Source organism: Peromyscus leucopus, chromosome 12, assembly GCF_004664715.2.
Source record: "Peromyscus leucopus breed LL Stock chromosome 12, UCI_PerLeu_2.1, whole genome shotgun sequence".
Taxonomy (NCBI): Eukaryota; Metazoa; Chordata; class Mammalia; order Rodentia; family Cricetidae; genus Peromyscus; species Peromyscus leucopus.
The window spans coordinates 65,594,643-65,612,290 of NC_051073.1; the positions used below are offsets into that span (position 1 = coordinate 65,594,643).

Here is a 17,648-nt window from a genome sequence, read left to right on the forward strand (position 1 = left end):
GGCAAATGAGAAATCCCTTTGAGTCTTGGCAACAGAGAGCTTACAGGATATCCAGGCCTCCCCTCCAGTTCCCCAACAGAATAGTCCAGATGGAATGCGTGTGAGAACCTGCACACCCTGCCCCAGGGAATCTGATGTCAGTCAAAAGCTATCATCCCCCCAAAGGCCAACCTAAAGTGTTTGCAAAGTATCTATAGCATCTGGTACACATGGACCAAGGCTGTCCCCAACTCCAGAGTGAGTGTGAGGACGGTTCTGCTGACTGTGACCTGCTGGTGAACCTTGAGGTGAAGAGAGGGAGCTGAGCCTGCTTTATGACACATGGAAGCTTGGCATAGTACTGTGTTCTCCAGAACAACCATCTGATGCTCCTTGTGAGCTATGTCCAGCCTCAGTGGGCTAGGGATGGAGAGAGGTGGAATCCGCAGCATCCAGTGTCCCCTGCCAGTTTTAACCTGGAACCACTGGCCACTTCTGACATTGGCCGTGACAGTGATATATCTTGCTGGCCCGAAGGCTGGGCTGGGGGCAGCTAGCTGTCTTCTAATGGCCTGCCTGGGAGCTCACAGGTAATGAGCGAGGTGACGTAGGGGCCTTTTCCTTTCCCCCCACTACAGTGTCCAGATGGAGTCATCAGATCTGCTCCTTACTGATGGGCCTTTCGGTTTTTTTCCATCTTCTGGTCAGAGAGGGAGATGCTGGGAACACTGGTGGTTGGAGGGCCCTTTCCAATAGGATAATGCATCTAGCTCATTTTCTTGGGGCTGGAATGAGCTCTGTGGTCCCTAGACGTCCGTGGTACGGTGCAGAGCTCAGCTTCCTTGCCCTCTGTGCTCACTGGTTTCTGGACTTCCATCACCAGCATTTGTGTGGAGAGGGGAGGGAAGTCAGGGCTGTAAGAAAGCCAATAAAGGCCAGCTAGAGCCACCGCGTTAACGGATGTTCGGGACCTGGGTGCCCTTCAAGGCTCTCGACGTGCATTCTCCTTCGAACCCTCTTGACTCCTGGTGAAATTCGTCCCACAGGTATCCTCTTGTGTGGGGACCTTTTCTGCACAGTGCCCAACAAACTCCATACAAAGCCTCATGGGCTGTCTAGGGCTTTCCTCAGGAGACCAAAGGAAATAGGCTGTACACATACAGCTGGGTTCTTGGAGTTTCTCACTGGCAGCCACACAGTTCCCACGGGCATCCAGGTGGAACTGCGGAATCCACTTCCAGCCTTGGGAAAGACATAGAAAAGTAAGTCGATAACCCGAGTCAGGAAGCAGGCCTGGCGTGTATCTAGACTTAGCTCCAAGCTACTCTAAGGTTCAGCCCCAGGCCCCATGGTCAGAACCAGATCTGGCCACTGAATGATGATGATCTAAAGGAAGCCACCAGTGTGGTTCAGACAGAGAGGGCAGCAGGAAGCTTCTGGGTGAAGCGCCACCCAGTCCCAGGGCCCTTCCCCTAAGCAGAGAGTGAGTGTCCTCGCCTCCCACAGCCTTTGCTCTGCGTTCTAGAGCAGTCATGCTTGCTTTGTTCAACGATCTTTGCAAATAGTCCCAGATGCTTGGAATTGCGTTTAGAGATTTCTAGGCCCCTGGTGTTTTATAGAATGTGAGCCCTGGTGGGCAGGGTTGGGGGTCTGTCCTTTGCTAGATGCCGCTTGTGATAGATTTGGTGTACAGAATCCACAATAAACATATACTCGGGATGAGTGTGTTCTCCGTGGACGTCTCTTGGTGAGGGGGTCTCAAACCTGTGGATGTTGCCCTTGCCTCCTATATTAGAACTGGCCTGGATGGGATGGTTCCTCAGAAAAACTTGATCCTGGATGGAAAACAGGCCTTCGGGGGAAAATGTGGGCACTGAACAGCAATAGCAAACAATATCCACATGCCACCGTGGCCAGGGGCGGGGCCTTTAGGAGTCGGTTTGGTCCTTTTGACAGATGAAGAAAGTTAACTCAATACAATTTGAATTTCCCAGAGTCACCTTGTGAACTAGTGGCTGGCTGTCCCTCTAATCACCCAAAGGCCACAGGGACAGGCTTCTGGAATTCAAGATAATGGGAAAAGGGGCCAAAGCTACATGCTTATTTCCTGGGGGATCCCCGAAGCTCTTGATGCAAATATCCCTCCATACGGAATATGCACATGTACATAGGTCTGCAGTCTGGACACATGGACACACGTGGACAGACACAGACAGACACACACACACAAGCAAGACACAACACAGACACAGACAGACAGACAGACACAGACACACACAGACACACAGACAGACACAGACAGACAGACACAGACAAGCGTGCGTGTGTGTGTGTGTGTGTGTGTGTGTGTGTGTGCTCCCCCCCCACCCCGTGCCTCCTGTGAGAGAGAAAACAGATTTATAGAGATCAAATCACTTGTCTTAAGATTAGCTCATTGAAAAGCCAGAATTCAAACTCTGCTCTGACACCAGATTCCTCGTTTGCTCTGACATTCTGACAAGTGAGACTAGCTTTGTTTCTAGAGGAGCCAAGGCCCTGAGAGCACAGGATAGGATAGCTGTCTCTCAGCAGTCTCCCAAGAGATGCGGGTCCCATGCCCTGCCATTCCCTGAAGTGAACATCTTGCCTCTACCAGGTCAGGGGCCACCCAGGGATGGCCTGGGAACACCGGGTTCACTGGTTGTCAGCCTCTTAAAGACTCCCGTCAGCTGGGCGGTGGTGGCGGTGGTGGTTGGTGCACACCTTTAATTCCAGCACTCGGGAGGCAGAGCCAGGTGGATCTCTGTGAGTTTCAAGGACAGCCTGGTCTACAGAGTGAGTTCCAGGACAGCTGGGGCTACACAGAGAAACCCTGTCTCAAAAAACAAACAAACAAACAAACAAACACTCCTGTCTTCTGTACTGAAAGAAAATGCTTCCTACTGGTTGGTCAGAAGTTTGCACTGTGGGATGTCATCTGTTCGTGTGCAAAAGAAGTAATATGTGAGTAGTTTTTTAAAAGCGAGCAACAGTTAAACAGCTTCGGATGACTTTGGGTAATAGATCACGGCACTGAGGTACGATATTGCTTCTCTAGGTCACCCCTTCATGCCATACATCCTGTGAACACTCATACATAATTACATACACATGCACACACAACACAGCCCTCACTTGATCATACCCACCACACACTCTCATTTTTATTGTACATAATACATCCGAGTGCATACACACACATACAGCTCCACTTATTCTCACATGCTCATTACACACACCTCCACTCACAGTCTCGCATGCTCAGTTTACACACAAGCACACACACACACACAACACACACACACCTCCATTTACCCTCTCTCATGCTCACTTCACACCACCCCCACACACTATATACATATATATATATGTGTGTGTGTGTGTGTGTGTGTGTGTGTGTATACATTGTGTGTCTGTATAATAAGAGATTGGTACACTTTTAGGTTTTCTCTTGGTGGCAGTACTAAATGCTGAGCAGGTGGCCTCTTAGCCCACACCTCTGTTCCAAAGGGAATGGCCCTCATCTCTGAGCAGTTCAGCCTGGAGGCAGTTTTTGTTTTTTGTTTTTGAGACAGGGTTCCTCTGTGTAGCCCGGGCTGTCCTGCAACTCCTTTTGTAGACCAGGCTGGCCTCAAACTCACAATCGGCCTCCCTCTGCCTCTGGGCACTGGGATTAAAGATGTGTGCCACCACTGCCCGGCTTCTAGAGGCACTCTTTAAGGTGTAATCGATATTTAGGGTCACAGAGCTGCCTCGGTGGGATGTTACCCTATCAGACATCTGTCTACGGGAAGCATTCAGGGTCATTTTGTAATCTTCAGAGGCCTTGTCCAAGTGACCTTGGTGTCATTCCGGGAATAGTCAATCCACACGAGGGGAGGAACCCTTCCCGGGACTTTGGTCGGCGTCGAGGCTAGATCCAGCTGAGCACGGAGCATAGGAAATACTGCTCTGCTTCTGAGAAAAAAACAGAGCGTCTGGCCCCGGCTGCCCAGCCCCTCACGGTAGGCCTCCCGCCTCACTCCTGGGTCTGTGGGGATGCAGGGACATCTGGCTTAGGGGCCTGGCTGGGACACAGGGAAGGGACTTGCTGCTCTTCCCCCAGAAGGCCACAGTAGCTGAGTTCCCTTTCCTGGGAGGAGAAGCCCCTGAGTGGGTCAGCTAGCCTTGGCCGGGAAGGGGCAGGGGAGGTGTGCCAGGGAGATTCTAATGGGGAGGGTGGCCCGTCCTGGCTCTCGGGGAACTGAGTGGGGGCAGGCAGCGTGGCCACAGGTTCATGGTCCACCCTGGTTGGTGTCCGTTGTCCTGCATAATTAATGCAGCCCCTTTTTCGTCTCCAGTGGCAGGCTTAGATGATGTCTTTCACATTTTCTCTAGAACTAAATTGAACGTTTGCCGTTTCCCGGCACTATGCAGTGCTTTAAATGGACTAATCAGGGGCTGATTTTAACCTTATGGCTGGGATTCTAATCAGGATGAGGAAATTAGGCTTTGATGGGTGGGGTGGGGAACCTTTTGAGCCCACACAGCTAGTAAGCACAGTGTCTGAATTTGAACACAGATCTGGCTAGGCTGACAGAGCCCAAGTGTTTCTCCTCTCCATTAAGTAGATGAGGGTGGTCACAGAGAGCCACAAACATCCCATTTCTTCAGCCTGGTACTGTTTCTGTGCCCAGCCCTGACCCAAGTGCTGGGATGCAGAGCTGGGAGTTAAAATACTTCAGGACCCTGACCCCTGGGGGTTTGGTTGGAATATTATTTACTGGAACACAGAGAGGAAAGACCCAGCACTTAGCAAAGGACACCAGTGAATTGCCAGGTGAAGGATGAGCAGTCGGGAAGGCTTGCTGGGGACCCTGGCCTGGAAAGAGTGCGGGGAACAGGCAGTGTTAGGGAATGGTAGGCACAGACAATTTGCAGCATCACCAAAGGACTGGAGGTGTGGCAGAGGGGGTCAGTGACATACCCCGTCCGTGCCTTCTTATGTAAAGTGCCCCCTCTCCCACAAAACCAGCGCGGCAAGGCGCCAAGCTCCCATGATCCTTTGCAATGCCAGATCTGAGAGCTACAGACCAGCCAGTCCTGCTGTGGGGTGCTGGAGTTGGTGTTTGTGTGCGGGGTCAAGCCTCACACCTTCCAGGGGATCCTGGGACTTGTGCCTAATGTTTTACACAGTTACCTCCATTATATAAAAGAGCTTCCTTGTTCCCATTTTACAGCTGATGCATGTTTATGATTCAGAAATATGTACATATTTTTAAAGCAGAGCCAATGTAGATTTATTAAAGAAAAGTAAGAAAGAACTCCCGAAAGTGAGAGAGGATCCAAGGAAGAGAGGCCCTAGAACACTTTAAAAAAAAAATAGAAAATCTTTTATTTATCCTTTGTCAATTTCTCGCATGTAAACCATGTATCTCGATCATATCTATCCCCAAGTTCTGTCACTTCCCCCAAGTATCCCCAACACATCCACCTTCATGTCCTTGACATTTTTATTTTTTAAATAACCCACTGAGTCCAGTCAATATTGCCTGCGGGAATGTTGACTAATCCTGTTGGCTTGACCTGGTGCCAGTCTGGTGAAGGTAACCCAGAGCTGCAGCAGGTTCACGGGTCAACATCCATGTCAGGTCCAGAAGTCAGAATTTGATAGCACTTCTCTCCTTCCTCTGGCTCTTGAGTTCCTTCCACCCCCTCTTCCAAGGTGTTCTTGGAGGGGGTCATTGATGGGGATGTCCCGTTTATGACTGGGCACTCAATAACCACTCATCTCAGCACTTGGACCAGTTATGCATCTGCGTCAGCTGCTGACCCCTGCAGAGAGAAGCTTTTTCTGGCCAAGGCTGAGGACGGCACTAAATGTGTGTGTGTGTGTGTGTGTGTGTGTGTGTGTGTGAGAGAGTGTGAGTGAGACAGAGACAGAGAGAGACAGAGAGAGAGAGAGAGAAAGCAGTGTTTTCCAGAAATGATTAAATTCTATTGATTTCACAAATTAGCACAATTAAGCAGACACTTGATCATATTTCTCTAAAGTTAGTTATCACCTTAAATGCCAATAGCCCAAAGTATAATATCACATGAAAGAATATTGATATGAAATAGCAGAACTAGAAAACTCTTTAATTTCCTGTCTTGGGCCTAAGTGCAGCCAGCATTGCAGTGTCTTAAATGGTGGCTGTGTCTAGAGTCATCTGGAAAATGGTTCAGAGAGCCTGGACATCAACAGGTGGAACTGGGCTTTTCTTTTTAAAGACCCAGGGGATTTTTAACTCAGGAGAGGGAGGCCATGCAGCAGCTCCCCAATGCTGCCTTTGATACTTTCTTTAAATGAACTAAAAATATACTTTATAAAGTAGTGTACAAATCCTCATTTAATGCTGGGTGCGGTGGCATGTACCTTTAATCTTAGCACTTGGGAGGCAGAGGCAGGCAGATCTCTGTGAGTTTGAGGACAGCCAGGTCTACAGAGCAAGTTCAAGGACAGCCAGGGCTTCACAGAGAAACCCTGTCTCAAAAAACACAACAAGTTCCTCATGTATTGATATTCTATTAATCTTTTCCACGCTACAGACCTTGTTTGGTCTTACCACCTGCCACTAATTTAATGAGCTAGTAACAGATTTGGGAACTGGTCCTGAATCCGCTCCTGTGGTATTCTCTCCCAGTTACAGACTGTCACTATAACCATCCTTGCTGATGGACACATATTTTTAAGCAAAAGAAAAAATTAAAAGTAACTCACAATTCTGTTTTTCCACTTATAACCACCGAAAACGTTTTGTATAATCTATTACTGTTTATATGCATGTGTGTATATTAAAAGTTGAAGCTTAGCCAGACCTGGCCATCCAGGCTGATAATCACATTTCCTCTGGGGACTAAAGCAGAGAGTCTGGAGTTCAAGGCGTGGCTGGGTTACAGAGTGAACTCAAGGGCAGCCTGGGCAATTTAGTAATGCCATGTCACAAGATAATAACAGGCTTGCGAGGCAGCGGAGAGGTAGAGTGTCTCACACTTGTAAGGTCCTGGGTTTAATCCTCAGTACAGGAAAAAATAGAAATGCATTCTTTGGAGCTAGACAGATTTCATTGATTCTGCAAACATCATATCAATAAATATGCCCCATCACTTTAAAGATGCTGTCACACCAGCGTCACCCACACTCCTTCATGATAGACATTTAGACTTTTTTTAATTTTATAAACTTTATTATTGAAAAAAACTTGCAAATAAATAGAAACATCAAATACCAAAATTAACCAGACCCAAAGTCTGTACAACTCAATTATGTCTGTGTGTGTGTCTATGCACGTGAGTGAAATCGCCTGTGGAGACCAGAAGAGGGCGTTGGATTCCCTGGAGCTGGAGTTACTGACATGGGTGCTAGAAAATGAACTCGGCGGAGGAAGGGGGGGTCGCCTGCAAGAGCTGCACATGCTCTTAACCACGGAACCATCTCTCCAGCCCTGCTGCATCTATTTATTCTCTCTCTCTCTCTCTCTCTCTCTCTCTCTCTCTCTCTCTCTGTGTGTGTGTGTGTGTGTGTGTGTGTATTACACCACATGCAAGAAAGTGCCTGCAGAAGCCCTGAAGAGGGCAGCGGAGTCTCCAGGAACTGACATCACAGGCGGTTGTGAGCCACCCCATGTGGGTGCTGGGAAATGAACCCAGGTCCTCTGCAAGAGCAGTATGTGCTCTTAGCCACTGAGCCCTCTCTCTAACTTCACGGCTTCTACTTTTTGATAGTTTGTTGCCCGTGGTCTCCTTTGGGCGCCACAGTAGCAGTAATAATGTTGCGCTTTAGGTGTCGCGATTGTCATCATTCATCATCATCATCGTGTGGGTCTCAGAGTTTGCTCCACAGCCTGGGCTCAAGAGGGTCTGGAGGTGGAGTCGGGGGTCAGGGAGGGGCTGTGCAAGTCCCACCCCACCTGCCTGAGGCCCTCCGCCTTAGATTAGTTTGCTGGGTCGAGAGGGAAGATGGTCAGGAATGGGGAGCAGCCAGGGACACAGAGGAGCCTCGGAAGCCCCTCTTCTTGCTTCCCATGCACCGTGGAACAAGAGACGGTATCCAGACAGCCTGGGAGGTGGATCCCAATGCAGTCAGCTCCCGGCAACAGCACACTGAGGTCGGACGCTGGGCTCCCAGCACCCTGAGGAGGGAGGGAGGCTTGGCTCTGTGATGGATGACAGATAGATAGGTTTAGGGCACACCAGAATGTACCACAAGAGCCGTTTGAGAAGATGAAGTCTGTTTGTACCCAGTCAACCAAGACAGTCAGATGAATAATACACATTTCGGAATGGAGGAAAGGCCAGATGCACCTCCTTGACTTGCTGGAGTATGGGGCACTGTTGGGGCCATTCACTGGTCTTTCTAGATGCAAAGCAGGCACCTTCCACAGCTGTGACCTCTGGTGCAGGCCTCCACTGTCTCTGGAGGTGGGAGCACCCAGTGAATTGTTCTCTTAAGGGAGGGCTAGGAAGGGGACCCACACCAAGGCTCTGAGAGTCTGTGCCTTTCTTGTCACTGAGAAGGAGAGTCTTGGGAATGGGGCTGTGGGGAGGGTCGCTCTGCCACGTGGTGGAGCGATTCCATGTGCTCATCAGGTTTTCCACGGCAAACCTCTGATGACCTCTGACCAGAGCTGAGCCTTGCTGAGCTCAGGAGAACCATAACCACTCTCAGGCCAGATCACCCACACCCTACCCACTCTGGACTTGGGATTTTCTATATATTCTCTCATTTTATCCTTATGAGAGTCCCACCTAGGAAATAGTATAGTGCTCACTGCTTTAATGGTGGAGAAAGCAAAGCACAGAGAGGTTGCACAATTTCGCCCAAGTACGCAGCTAAGCAGGATTGGAGCCCATCCTGTCTGCCCACAGAGTGCTAGCTCTTGGTTATTCTGGAGTGAGAACAAGTCTAAGGCTGGGAATGGATCATTCCCTCTCTGCCTTCCATCCCATCCCTGTAGACTAAGACAAGTGGGATCTTGTCCTAAACCTGAGAAGGCACTGTTCTGGCTCCTCTCCTAAGGATGCTCCCAAAGGTTGAGAAGAAGGCAAAGCCAAGGGCCCTTGCTCATCTTTAAGCCATCTTAAGCCATGCCTTGGGTACCAGGATGTGAGCTAGCATGGAAAGCTAGCTTCTCAGAGCCCTCTTTCCTAGACTGCCTCTGCCACAGACGCACATGCCCTTTGCCCGTGGAACAGAAAAGGCAGCTGTACGTAGTGGGTCTACTCAGCCCTGTGAGATTCAAGTGGGAAGAGACGTGGACAGACAGAGGGTGGGAGAACTCTGGGCTTGTAACTGTGAGGAGCGACCCTACCCTTTTCCTGTCTGAGACGAAAGCCATGTGGGCTCAGTGAAGACCTTTAGAGCACAGACATGGTTCTAACCCTGACCTCTTCATGTCTGAGTCGCATGCTGGGGGAGTCCCAATCTTCCTGTGCTGGGCTTGTCTAGGCTTCTCCGAGGAGCAAGTTGCATGTCTGAGAACTGTGGGAGTGGGGAGACAGCCCCTCAGACCTCCTCCTGGTCCCCTGTTCCCCGAGCCCCACAGGGGCCGGACACTCCTCCAACACCTGGGTGGATCTGCTGCACCTGGATTTCTGTGCCACCAGGGGTGACAGTTTTCTTCAACGCCTGGATTCTTGACCGTTGCCTCCTCAGAAACTTCTCAAGCCCTTGTTTTCTCAGGACAGTGTATGGAGGGGCCCCAGGCTAAAGGAATGGGAGGAGAAGGGCTGAGCCAGCCTTGGTGGCCCAATGGGTGACTCTTGTCCTCAGGAGGCCTTTGGCTGTCCTTTTGTGGTACTTCCAACCATGACTCCAGGTTTCCCCTTGGCAATGCCAGGAGGGCCTGTGGTCTGCTGAGGGACTCCTGGGTTGTGTCACCCTCTTAATTACTGTTCGCAAATAATTGTTGCAAAGAGATATAATAATCAAGGCGACTTCTAGAAGGAATCATTTAGTTGGGGACTTGCTTACTTGTTTACATGATTATCATGGCAGGGAGCATGGCAGCAGGCAGGCAGGCATGGTGCTGGAGCAGTAGCTGAGAGCTCACATCTGATCCACAAGCAGCAGACAGAAAAACTGGACTTGGTGTGGGCACCGGTGATACACCTCCTCCATCAAGGCCACACCTCCTAATCCTCCCTAAACAGTCCATCAGCTGGGAAACAAACATTAAAATATAGGAGCCTATGGGAGGGGGCGGGGCATTCTCATTCAAATCTCCGCAGTCGCTATCCCATGAAAAGGCCTTCAGGACCCTCACATCCCCTGAGTTGTATGTGTACAGCTTTTTATTCTGAGTTACCTTTTTCTGGAAACTTCCCTTGAGTACCAGTGGCCAGAGGTTTTAGTCAGGAAGGGCGGTGGGCAACTGGACCCCCTTTGGCATGTTCACAACAAGAGCTGCGCATCTCTTAGTCTCGTGCTCTCGAGGCTGCGTTTCTGGACCGCAGATAACCAGGGTCTGCATGGGCTCATTCCAGGAAGGGCAGCTGCCTCCCGCTGCCTTGTGGAGTTCCACTCATTGAATCCGATGGAGTCTGCAGGAGTCAGTCCGGGCTGCCAGCAGAGGGCAACAGAGAAACAGCAGGAGGTTTTTCTTGCTTGCTTATTATTTTTATTTTTAGTAAAGTCAAATGTATTCTAGATACAAGATATTTTCTTATGACTTTTTTTGTTGTTGTTCAAATGGTCTCTTTGTAATGACGGTGCCTTGCAACCTAACAGTTAGCATAGTTTCCTAATTACTCACTCATTCTGTGTCCCTGATCTAAACGTGCTCATTCAGTGCTCATAACGACCACGATGTTGTCAGCACTGTTATTATCCCCGTCTTGCACATAAGGAAGTTGAAGTACAGATAATAATATGCCCAAGGTCACTAGACTAGAAAGTCATGAACCTGGGATTTGAACACCTGGGGTTTGAACCTCCACAAGTCACGTCAACAGGTGAGAAGATACCACTGGGGGTTGCAGAGTGCATGTTTTCTGATGGCCAGGGACTGCTGAGCCCCAGTTAGTCTTGCCAGGTGGGGCCGTGAACCTGCTGTTTCTAGATAATTCTGAAATGTGGATTTTCAATATGGGATTCCCAGTTTTTAATGTGTGACCTACAAGTCCGCCAAGGACGAAACAAAACGCACCTGTAGGCTACGCTGCTCATCTGTGATCTGTTAGTAGATTCTGATGGGTGTCTTTTGTAGTTGTTTGCTTTTAGCCAGGACCTCTCAATATAGCCCAAGTTGCCCATGAACTTACTAGGTAGCCCAGGCTGGCCTAAAACTTCCAACTTAAAACTAAAACTCCTGCCCTATATCTGCCCCAGCCTCCAGAATGTTATGATTGGCACCACACTGGTGGGAACCACTGTTCTAGACTTTTTTTTTGTTTTTTAATGAATACTTAGTAAATGAAGCTTGGTCTCCCTGGGTTTCCTTTGTGTCTGGACTCTAGAAAGTTTCCTGGTACTGGGACAATGAGGGACAGCAGGGCAGGGAGGGCAGCATTTGGTACAGTTCTGAAGGGCCCTTGTCACCCTTAGCAGACCCAACTAAGAGCAGGGTACAGGGACTCCTCTTGGCCATGCCCTGAAGCATGTCGAGATCTGGAAATCACGAAGGATTATGGGTTAGACATTTCCCATTTAGGGCTAAACTGCCCATATTTTACATGTTATCTAGAATAATTTCACATTATCGATCCTCCTCTCTCTGCTTTTTTTTTTTTTAAGACAGAGTTTCTCTGTGTAGTTTTGGTGCCTGTCCTGGATCTTGCTCTGTAGCCCAGGCTGGCCTCAAACTCACAGAGATCCGCCTGGCTCTGCCTCCTGAGTGCTGGGATTAAAGGCGTGTGCCACCACTGCCCGGCTTCTCTTGCTTTTCTTATTCTTCCCGTATCATTTTCCAATCTGAAAAGAACATGGACACTTCAGAAGACCCCAGGTCTTGATCCTGCCATGGCCTCTAACTTGCAGGGTATCTAGACAGGCAATGTGGCTGGAACCTTTGCTTCCAGGAAATCAGAACACAGCCCTACCTTTTCCAAGGCTACTACTGTAAGGTGGTTCGAACAAGCTGCTAAAAGCACAAGCTGGGGCTGGGGCTCATTGGTAAAGCTTTCCCAGCATGTACCGGCCCTAGGTTCTGTCCCTACCAGCCCTAGGTTCTGGTCCCCAGCAATGATCACATAAGCAACTGTTGCCAACACCATGACCTCCCTGAAGAGGCCATTTCTGGCTCACAGCCTGATCTTGCCTTGAGGGCGATGGTCACCTTCTAGTGCTCTGGTACTGCTGTTTTTCTAGTTTTATTGACATACAATCATATAAATATCACTCTTTTTTTTTTTTGTTTTTCTTTTTTTTTTTTTTTTTTTTTTTTATTTTTTTTTTTTTTTTTCTTTTTTTTCTTTTTTTTTTTTTTTATTCTGTGCACTACTTCTGCTGGTCACTGCATCAGTGTTTTATTTATATAGAGCAATATCCACAGCAGATACCCTTATTAAAGGCACTCTTTTTGTTTTGTTTCTGTCCCCCTTAGATCTAGAAGATGTTCCCTGGAGCCTGGCTGTGCTGGACCTCACTCCTGCTCCTGGTCAGGCCCACCCAGCCTTGCCCTGTGGGCTGTGACTGCTTCGACAGAGAGGTATTCTGCTCAGATGAGCAGCTGGCCACCATCCCCCTGGACATCCCCTCACACGTCACAGACATTGTCTTTGTGGAGACTGCCTTCACCACGGTGGGGACCAGAGCTTTCAGCAGCAGCCCCAACCTGACCAAGGTGGTCTTCCTCAACACTCAGGTCCGTCACCTGGAGCCCGATGCCTTTGGGGGGCTGCCCTGGCTGGAGGACCTGGAGATCACGGGCAGCCCCTTCTCCAGCATCAGTACTGACATCTTTTCTAACCTGGGCTCACTGGAGAAGCTCACCTTGGGCTTCGACAGGCTGGTGGCTCTGCCCGAGGACCTCTTCCAAAACATGGACAAACTGGAGTCCCTTCAGCTTCAGGGAAACCAGCTCCAGACCCTGCCCGGGAGACTGTTCCAGTCCCTGAGGTATCTAAGAATCCTCAACCTGGAGCAGAACCTTCTGAGCAATCTCCCCGAGGGGCTGTTCCAGTCACTCATCAGCCTGCGGACACTGAAGCTGAGTAACAACAAGCTTACCAGGCTCCCCGAGGGCTTGCTGGGCGATCTGGGCAGCCTGCAGGAGCTCTTTCTGGACGGCAATGACGTCACAGAGCTGTCCCCACACGCGTTCTCGCGGCTTTTCAGCCTGGAGAAGCTGTGGCTACAGCACAACGCCATCAGCCAGCTGCCGGTCTCCGTCTTCTCCTCCTTGCACAACCTGACCTTTCTAAACATGCGGGGCAACGCGCTGCAGACCCTGCCGGCCGACCTCTTCGCCCACAACCCAGGGCTGCTCCACCTGTCCCTGTCCTACAACCAGCTGGAGACCATCGCCCAGGGTACCTTTGCCAACCTGTCCCGCCTCGCTTCCCTCACGCTTGCCCACAATGCCATCACCCACCTCCCCGAGGATGTCTTCAGGGACCTCGGGCGGTTGGTCAACCTCTTTCTGAACAGCAACAACATGACGGACTTGCCTCCAGGCCTCTTTCAGAACCTGTCCAGGCTGGAGGTGCTCAGCTTGTCTAAGAACCAGCTGACCGTGGTCCCCGAGGGCATCTTCGACACCAACTATGACCTCTTCAACCTGTCCTTGTTCGGCAACCCCTGGCAGTGTGACTGTCACCTAGCCTACCTTGCCGGCTGGCTCCGCCTCTACAGTGACCAGCTCTTTCAACACCCGCACCTACTGCGCTGGCCCAGCCTACCTCAAGGGCCAGTTGGTGCCCAGCTTGAGACAGGAGCAGCTAGTGTGCTCTGTCATCCCGGGCCACTTGGGCTTCCCAGCCCTGGGGGCGCTGGGTGACAGCGAGCCAGTGGGCAGCTGGGATCTGGCAGGGGAGGGGAGGGCAGCCCACAGTCAGTGTACCTACCGCAACCCCGAGGGCACCGTGGTGCTTGCCTGTCAGGAGGCTCAGTGTCGCTGGCTGAGCGATCCAGCTGTCTTCCAGGGAAGGCTCGGACTCCCCAGCAATGGCCTACAACTCCAGTCGGGAGTGGGAGTTGAGGTCAGCCTGTGGCTCCTTGAGGGTCACCGTGGCTATCGAGGCTCAGGCTGCTGGGCCCTAAGTGCAGCAGAGAGATTCAGAAGCATGGGCAAATGGGTGACTTTTTGGGGGTGGGCAGAGGGAGCTGAGTGTCCGAAGCTAAGATAAGGGACACGGCCACGTCTCCAGAGTAGGGAGGAGGGAGACCTGCTTCACGTAGCATCTCCTCATCCTTCCTCACCGTGACCCCTTGGAGCCTGTGGCCTAACAAGGTCATCCTCAAACCTAGAGCAGTCGATCTCAGCCTTCCTCACGCTGTGACCCTTTAGTACAGTTCCTCATGTTGCGGTGACCCCCCTCTAGCCATACAATTATTTTCATTGCTACTTCCTAACTGTAATTTTGCTGCTGCGATGAATCGTAAGTGTAAATATATCTTGGAGGTGGAGGGTTGGCAAAGGGGTCATGACCCACAGGTTGAGAACCACTGGTCTAGAGCCTAACCGATCCCCAGCCAGAGTGTTTTCCTATTATCTCACCCCACCCCACTCCCTGCCCTGAGCTCTAGCCTTGAGTTATGCTCCCCACTGTTGTAGTTACACAAAGTAGAGGCCACATCCCTTTGATAGATCAGAAGCCATCTGTCTGTTCTCACTTCTCGCCCCCAATTTTGTTTTCAAGGGATAGAGAGGAAAGGGATATTAGAGGCGCTGGAGTGACGAGAAAAGGACAGGACAGGGTTGGGCGGGGAGATGGTACTGTCCTGGCCACCTCTCAAGCTGCATCCAGGAGGAATCAAGGCAAGATGGTGCCTTAGGCAGGCAGAGCCGGCCTGCGTGGCTCTCAGGAAGGCAGTGTGGTTTTCCCTGTTCAGCACACAAGATGGCCGTTTGTTGTGGATATTGCTCTGTATGCTGTGAATGTGTTGCTCTGATTTGGTTGATAAGTGAAATGCTGATTGGTCAGGAGCCAGGCAGGAAGTATAGTATAGGTGGGATAAGCAGAGAGGAGAATTCTGGGAAGAGGAAGGCTGAGACAGGAGACACTGCCAGCCACCGCCATGAGAAGGAAGATGTCAAGATACCAGTAAGCCACGAGCCACGTGGCAAGGTATAGATTTATAAAAATGGGTTAACTTAAGATGTAAGATCTAGCTAGCAAGAAACCTGAGCCATTAGGCCATACAATTTGTAATTAATACAAGCCTCTGTGTGTTTATTTGGGTCTGAGTGGCTGCGGGCCCGGGCCGGACTGGAGAAAACTTCAGCTACAGCCATTCCCTGAGGAGCGGGCAGAGGGGAGCTGGTGGATCAGGGTAGCTGCTTTGTGACAAGGCTTCCAGGGCATCTGACTCTGAGCTGCTCATCCACTGAACGGCTCTCCTCAGGTTTCTAAGACGTCTCCCCTGTCCCATCTCGTGGTGTTCCTCAGCCACCGCTCAGAGGACGGGCTCCTCAGCACCGATGACCTCACATCTCCATCTTAGGCTCAGCACTCCTCAGCTGCACACCAGTCTCTACAAGGTTAGCCACAGCACATCTCAACTGTGTCCCCGCCAACTCCAGATTCCCATTCAGCAGAAGGGCAAGCCCAGAACTTAGGAGCTGGGAGGAGTGTTCTCGCACCTTTCCATGCCCATCCTCAGGCCATGGACGGTCCTCTTTCCATCTTCCCTTTCTTCTTATTCACCCCCCTCCCCCAGATCACTGCACAACCTCCTACTTGGGTACAGGGCTGCAGAGCGGAAAGGCTGTGTGAGATGTAAGATGCACTGTGCCCCCCCCCACACACACCAGCTCATAGCCCAGGGGAGAAATTAGGAGTTTAGAAAGTAAACTCCACACACAAAGAGGTCTGTGTGTGAAAGTGTGTTCAGGGGGTGTTCTGATTACGTTTCTGTTGTGATAAAACATTGACCAAACTAACCCAACTGGGGGCGGGGGAAAGGGTTTTATTTGGCTTATGAGTTCAATTCACAGTCCATCATAGTAGGAAGTCAGGGCAGGCACTTGAGGCAGGAACCGTAGAGGAACACTGTTTACTGCTTACTTTCACGTTCAGCTACCTTTCTTAGACTTCACAGGGCCACCTGCCCAGGGGTTGGTACTGTCCACTGTGGCCTGGGCCCTTCCCATGTCAATCAATCGTTACTCAAGAAAAAGTCCCACGGCTGGGCATGGTGGTGCACACCTTTAATGCAAACATCCAGGAGGCAGAGGCAAGTGGATCTCTGTGAGTTCAAAGCCAGCCTGGTCTACATAGAGATTTTCAGACCAGCCAGAGCTACACAGTGGGACTCTGACTCACTGATAAAAATAAATAAATATAAATATAATGATAATAAAAAAGGCCCCAAAGACTTGCCTATAGACCAATCTGATAGAGGCCTTTTCTCAACTGAGGTTTCCTTTCTAGATGAGCCTAGCTTGTCCAAGTTAACAAAACTAAGCAGCATAGGAGGCCTGTGGATCCCTGGCCTTTAGGAAACCACAGGCTGCGCAGAGTGGGAGCTGAGTGCTGGAGACATGAGAGCATGGGCCTGGAGGCGGGAGAGTGGGTGATGAAGAAGAGTGGGTGATGAAGGCCAATGCTTGGAGCCCAGAGGAGACTCTGGGCCTCCTGGGGCTCTGGGGTCAGATGTGGTGGTAAGGAGTCTGGGAACAGACCTTAGGCCCTCTGCAAAAGCAGAAACACTCTTAACTGCTGAGCCATCTCTCCAGCCCCCTTTGGGGAATCCACCCTTCTTCCCAGCATTCTTAGTTTGGCTTTCCCACCTAACCTTATCCTGTTCAGCTATTGGCCAGTCAGCTTTCTTGTTAAGCCAATCATAGCAACATATATTCACACAGTATAAAGAAATATTCCACATTTCCCTCTTTTTTTTTTTTGTCTAATTAAAAAGGAAGGTTTTAACTTTAATGTAGTAAAATTATATACAACCAAAACAGTTATCAAGTAAGAATTACAGTTACAATCTCTAGTTCATTTGTTTTTGGCAAAATTAGAGAAAATATTCTATTATCCATTTTATCTTTGTGACTCTAAAGTTTTATACCTAATTTACCTTTTATCATAACTAAAGAAAACTTTAACTATGACTATCTAGTCTTCAACTCTGTCAAAGACCCTAGAAGGGTGAAATATTACCTAATGATAGGGACATTTGCCTGGACAATCACCCAAAGTTATTCTGTAACGTTGGGAGAGCCAACTTTGGCCTACAAACCTAGTATGTCTGACAGACAATTTTGAGAAGCAGGGAATTTTGAAGGACTGTCCTACCTTGTCTTGGCAAAGTTTGGCAGTCGCTGTTTTTGCATCCTGATGGTCCAGTTTGGACAGCATACTGTCAGCAACTGAGGCAAGGGCTGCTGTGGGATGTTCTGTATGTCCTGTGGAGCCGTTCTCGGGTTCCTCGTGGCTTTACCCAGCAGGTCCACATAGAGGATGATTAGGACCACGGACTGAGTGCAGGTGTCTGAGATGGTCTGCACTTGGCTGTGCTGTGGGAT

At 50.1% G+C, this 17,648-nt stretch overlaps 1 protein-coding gene across 1 annotated transcript; it reads left to right on the top strand.

Annotated features, from left to right (window-relative positions):
- Positions 1-3,859: 3,859 nt before the first annotated feature.
- On the top strand, positions 3,860-14,598 carry Cpn2 (carboxypeptidase N subunit 2). Its single transcript, XM_028890074.2, is given in 4 exon segments — positions 3,860-4,001; positions 12,570-13,820; positions 13,822-14,082; positions 14,084-14,598. Coding segments are annotated over 3 exon segments (1,647 nt in total). The 5' UTR covers positions 3,860-4,001; the 3' UTR covers positions 14,219-14,598.
- The last annotated feature ends 3,050 nt before the right edge of the window (positions 14,599-17,648 follow it).